We start from the raw sequence: 6,000 nt of genomic DNA on the forward strand, positions 1-6,000 counted from the left end.
CCACAGCAAATTGTGTTTTCTGGAGGGGAAGGGTGGACGTGGAAGCAACCAAACGGTTTCATAGGCACACATGAAGTGGTGGTTATTTTTAGTGCATTCTCTGGGCGATTTTATTTTTCCTTTCTGGTGAAAACACCCCGTGGCTATGTATGCCCTCGAGCAAACATTGTGTTGAAAAAGAAAATGATGTATTATCATGAAGAGCGTTTTGGGGTCATATTTTCCATTCATGGTTCGTCGATGCTTTTTGTGGGAAAACTACTTTTAACAGGTGTTCCCTCCACTGGTTCACCAATTCAATGAAAAATGCATAGAGGCAGCCCCGGATTAATACACGGGCTTACTGGGGATGAAGCCCCAGGGCCCGGAGAGGCTGAGCAAAACCTAATAATACAAAATAACAAGCAAACAGTAAACTCGTTGTCCCCCACGAATGATGTAGCGCCCATCCGAATATTCAAATGTATGTTTTGTGGATTGATGAGAGAGAGAGAATATGTCCATAATTACATGACTGTAGCTCAAACAGGGCAGGAGATATGTTTGTTCAACGTTTGGTGTGGTACGAAAAGTCTAATTAGCAGAACATCTAATGTGCGGTGCTCCTTATGAGAACATTTCCTGACTACATGTTGTCCCCCACGAATGATGTAGTGCCCCTCCAAATATTAAAACGTATATTTTGTGGATGAAAGAAAGAGAGAATATGTCCATAATTACAGTAGCTCAAACGGGACTGGAGATACAGTATTTATTCAAAGTTTGGCATTTCAGTTGTTTACTATAGCGCCCCCCTTTGGCCAATCGGTGTCATTTTATAAATGCTTGATCTCTACGGCAAGACGCATCATTCACCCGAGTTTTGTAAAAATTGTCTCCGTGGTGTCTGAGATATCGCTTGTGACACCAACCGTGGGGGACAATTAAACGGTGGAAAAATATGACCGTAATTTCATTTCATTGGTAGGCTACGTGGTCAGTCCTGTATCAATGACTGCAGTGGCATAGCAGGGACCCCCGCAGCCGCCTCAGAACTCATGGGGCCTAGACACGCAGCCGCTGGAGTAGAGGAGGTCCCGCAGCCCCCCCCGAGCACCTTCCAGCCCCCACACAGCCCCCCCAGACACCCACCTACGGTGTAGCATTGGATCTGTGTATCCTACAGTCAGGTATATTTTTCCGCTTTTCTTCGAGTTATGTTTTTTACCGCTTTTATTGATCATTCACAGCTGTAAACGCACAATCAAATGCTTATTACGAGCTACCGCTCAACAGTGCAGTGAATATAGGGGATAGGGATCAGAGAGTGTTATCAACACCCTTAAAAAAATGATGAGGATGAGAACACCTGGTCATCCCTGGTGTAGTGTTCTGATGACGCTACGTGTTAATGGTAGAACTGTCCGCACACTTTGGTGGTGAATATGGTGATGAGGTCTGTGCTTGTAGCATTTTATTTACATGCCAAAGTGTGTGTGTGTTTGTGTGTGTGTGTGTGTGGTGTGTGTGTGTTGCGTGTGTGCATGCTTGTACTGTATATGTATGTATGTGGGTGTGGGTGTGTGTGTGTGTGTGTGTGTGTATGAGTGCTCATACTCCTGGACCAGGCTAGCCTTAGTGCAGCACAGAATGCATCGCTCTTTCACCCCAGACAGGGGAGCGGAGAGCGAGAGAGGCCAGCACTCACGATTCCTGATGAAAGGAGCAGTGGTTGGATAAATCATTCAGCTACAGGCTACACTGCTACAAACCCCCACCCTGCCCCTCACCAATACAGCCATTAATGGTAATAACCCCCCCCCCCCCCCCCCCCCACCACACCACCACCACCACCTCTTCCAGCCTGGATGTGTTCTATGTAAGGCCTGTGGGAGGAGTGGGAGGAGTGGGAGAGGGGACAGATGGAACCTTGAGTAGCTCTCGAGTTCATCTCTCTCCATCTCTCTTCATCTCTCTTCATCTCTCTCCTGGATATGATACTGCTCAGTTTGGAGAGAGGGTGAGGAGAGGAGAGGGAGAGGGGATAGAGTGGTTGTTTTTGTGTGTGTGTGTGTGTGTGTGTGTGTGTGTGTATAGTAAGTGGTCTCACACACACACACACACACACACACACACACACACACACACACACACACACTTACTGCTGAGCACTGCTGCTGCTCAGGCACCAGGCACCCTGCAGAGATCCAGACAGAGGCCTGCTGCAGCAACTGCTCTGAGTAAGCACATGTACACACAAATGTGTGGATGACGTTTTCTCTGCTACTCTACTCCCTTCTCCAGCAACATCCCTCCACACACACACACACACACACACTTCCGCCCAGTATGCTCATAAGGTCTGGTGGAGGACCCAGACGTGTCAAACTTTACCTTTTGTTTACCCAATACAAAGGTCGGAAAAAACTCCAGGTTGTTCCAGGCTTGTATGCGCTATACAAGCGTGGGGGTGAGGTTACACACACACACACACACACACACACACAGACAGAGGTCAGCAGTAAGTACAGTACTCCACGCCCACCTGCTGGGGCCACCTCCACTGTCTCCTGGAGTCACCATCATGTCTGCACAGCAATTAGCCTGTGATACATGTGACAGCCAAGGTAGAGTTACAGCCTGCTGCATGGCTTATATCCTCTCTCCCCCCCCCCACACCCTCCCCCTCCCATGATGAATGACCTGGTGGGTGGGTGGAATGGGGGTAAGGGGATGATGGGGGGGGGGGGGGGGGCAGTAATGGGTAGGCCTAAGTGAATGGCCCTGTTAGAGCGGCATGTCTGCAGCGCCCAGGAAATTGAATTAGCCAACCCGGAGCTCTGACAGGCCAGGAGGGAGGAAGCAGGAAGAGAAGGGGGGGGGGGGGGGGCGGGGGTGGAACTCAATAAGGAGGCACCTTCGAGCATCCCTGGCCTCTCTCTGCTTTCATACCATCCTTTACCTTTTGAATTTGATTAGAGTCGAGAGGAGAGGAGAGGAGGGGAGAGGAGAGGAGGGGAGAGGAGAGGAGGGGAGAGGAGGGGAGAGGAGAGGAGGGGAGGGGAGAGGAGAGGAGAGGAGCCTGGGCCGAGACAGCAGGTTATTTGCAGGGAAAGTGAAGAAAATAAATACATTTTAAAAATAAAAGAACGACGCAGACTATTTCACAAGACAGTTTAGAAACGGCAGTGTGTGTGTGTGTGTGTGAGTGTGTTGTGGGTGTTAATCGGGCTGAGGCGAGGTGATGGATGGAGAGTTGGGTGATAGTGTGTGTGTGTGTGATACCCCACGGCTGCTCTCTCTGTACGGGACACACGCTTGTAAGCTCTGAAACATGACCGCTCCGGGGAAGGAGACCCTGTCACTTCCTCGTACGCTCAGTCAGTTCTAAACAGTCAGTCTGGCTGTGAGCGATGGCCTCCACCACGTGATGTATGAAGCCACCGTACAAAGGCATGCCTTTGTCCTCCCTGCACAGTAATCACTAAGGTGAGGTGACGGATGTCACGAGTCCTGAACATCCCCCCCCCCCACCCACCCACCCACCCACCCACCACCCCACACCCCACCCATGTTGGATTTTGAAAGGCTTTGTAAGGGCGTACTGCACTAGGCCCCCTCTTGGATTTCTTTTGGAACCACTCTGAAATTTGGGTAGTAAGAGGATTGTTCCCGGAAATGAAATGGGAAGAAATCCAGCAACCCAGAGCAGATTATACAGTAAATCTCACTTTTCTGCAAATCTCCTTTCTCTCAAGACAGTGGTTTAAATTGATTTCCCGTTTCCTTTTGTTTTGGAGACATTGTCTCGGCGAAAGCTTCTTCCTCATTATAGTTTAACTAAGTGAAACATTGCCGCCGTAACTCTTCTTTTTTTACTGGTTATTTACATAAAACAAAAATACCTAGTCATTTGGGGGTTGTTTTCTAAAAAAAAACCCAAAAAAACAACTCCGACCGTGACTTAAATGTGTTTAAAATGTGCTATAATTGTGAGGATGCAATCACGTTCTGCTTAGCAGGTCAGGGGAATCTTACAGTCGATGGTGGTTGTAATTGCCCCCAGCCCACGATAACTCTGTGCTGCTCGCCGCTAACCCTGCCATTGCCTGCCGTTGACGGCGGCTGACGGCAACTGGCTGCCTGCTCGCCGACCGCTTGTTTGACTGCTCCTTGTCGAAGCCAAATGGACTGACGCTAATGGCTTAACGGCGGAGGTAATCAAGCCGTCAGCCTCCCAGGCAGCGCAGAGGACTCGCCGCCATCCGTCTGTCCCCACGCAGCCTGCCCCACCTGCATCTGCTGCGGTTGTTCATGCATGAATGCAAAAAAACAAAACCCAAAAAAAACTAGCCGCCAAAACTGAAGTCCAAACCTCCCGACAGGACAGAGAAACGGGTTCTGCCTCTCCAGAAATCCAGTCACCCCCCGTGTTTGGAATGCTAATGCCATCTAATTGCGTAGCCTGTGTGTAATACATCTTGGTAATGGACTATGGCTGGCATTTTCATCATGTAAGCTCAGATGTAGTTGTTATTTCTGGAGGTAGGAAGTGTTTTTCTTAACACATAACCACACTAGAGGGACCCCAAGTATTTTTTAAGATGTGGGCCCCTCCAAGGGTTTTTATTGTTTTGTGTGAAGTCAGCATGATTTGACAGGGGAAATATTGACCGGGTGGAAACTGTCCAGATATAGTTTCAAAAAGCAGGGAGGAGTTATGACAGCTTCAAAGCTTTGTGTGTGTGTGTGTGTGTGTGTGTGTGTGTGTGTGTGTGTCGAGTGTGTGTGTGTGTGTGTGTGTGTGTGTGTGTGTGTGTGTGTGTCGAGTGTGTGTGTGTGTGTGTGTACGTGTCTACAAGATTTAGCTAAACGCTATTGCTTCTGGCTGTTATTGTTCTGTCTGAGTAAGAAATCATACATGGTGCCAGGGGAGCATACTTTGTGACCCCAGATGAAACAATTTATCTTCTCACTATTCCTCCCCTACCAGGACTTGTCTGAGGGGAGGGAAGTGGAGGGGGGGGGGGGGGGGGGGGGCGGGGGGTGCATACGTGAAGTTAATAAAAAAACAGAAGACCAGGCCCCTGCGTGTGCACTGTAATGTGGACTTTGAAGTGATTTTGTAATATTTTATTTTCCTCAAACTGGAGGTCTTGCTCCAGAGCATCCATTTGTTATGTGAAATCCCTCCTGATTCTGTCTTTATTGCAATGCTTTCCGGGCTTGGTGCCTGCTGTATTTTTAAACCTCCTCCTCCTCTCTCTCTCTCCCTGAGAGTTGCAGGATGCACAGAGCCACTGATTTAATTATCCTCAGTGTTCGACGGCTGCGAGGCCTCTCTCCTTGGCACGTGGGAGATGGCAGGCCTTTCTGCTGGCTACATTATTTGTTGTTGTTGTTGTTGTTGTTATGATGTTACCAATAAACTCTGGCGTACTGTCAAATTCCAGAGAATTGCGGAAAAAAAGCATAAGCAATTTCCTCTTTGTCTCTCCTCCTCTCCCTCTCTGTCCCCCCCCCCCCCCCCACACACACACACACACACACACACACTCACCCTCCCCCCTCCCCCTCCTCCCTCCCCCACCGCAGGGACGTTGTGGAACCTGTCTTCCTTCGAGCCTCTGAAGATGGTGATCATCAACCACGGCCTGCAGACCATGACCAACGAGGTCATCATCCCCCACTCGGGGTGGGAGCACGAGCCCAACGAGGACTCCAAGCCCCGTGACGCAGAGTGGACCACCGTTTTCAAGAACACCTCCGGCTGCCTCAGGTACCGGAAGGGGGTGGGGCGCCGCCCACTATAGATTGATTGATTGATTAGTTGATTGCTTGATTGATTAGTTGATTGCTTGATTGATTAGTTGATTGATTGATTGGTTGATTGATTCGTTGATTGATTGACTGGCTTTATTTAGACTTTACAGTGCAATATATATACCAGGTAAATTACCTTGTCATTACGTGGTAAAAAAGGGGTCCTTTCTGGTGCTTCATTGAAGAAGAAAAAGCGTC

General features: G+C 49.1%; 1 protein-coding gene across 4 annotated transcripts in view; it reads left to right on the plus strand.

Annotated features, from left to right (window-relative positions):
* Positions 1 to 6,000, plus strand: part of arvcfb (ARVCF delta catenin family member b) — a 150,602-nt gene that overhangs the window by 106,077 nt on the left and 38,525 nt on the right. For all 4 annotated transcript variants that reach the window (XM_083673668.1, XM_083673666.1, XM_083673669.1 and 1 more), the window contains one exon: positions 5,575 to 5,758. In XM_083673668.1, coding sequence (XP_083529794.1) covers positions 5,575 to 5,758 — 184 coding nt within the window. The remainder of the gene's footprint in view (positions 1 to 5,574; positions 5,759 to 6,000) is intronic.

Source organism: Argentina silus (assembly GCF_951799395.1).
Source record: "Argentina silus genome assembly, chromosome: 7".
NCBI classification, from domain to species: domain Eukaryota; kingdom Metazoa; phylum Chordata; class Actinopteri; order Argentiniformes; family Argentinidae; genus Argentina; species Argentina silus.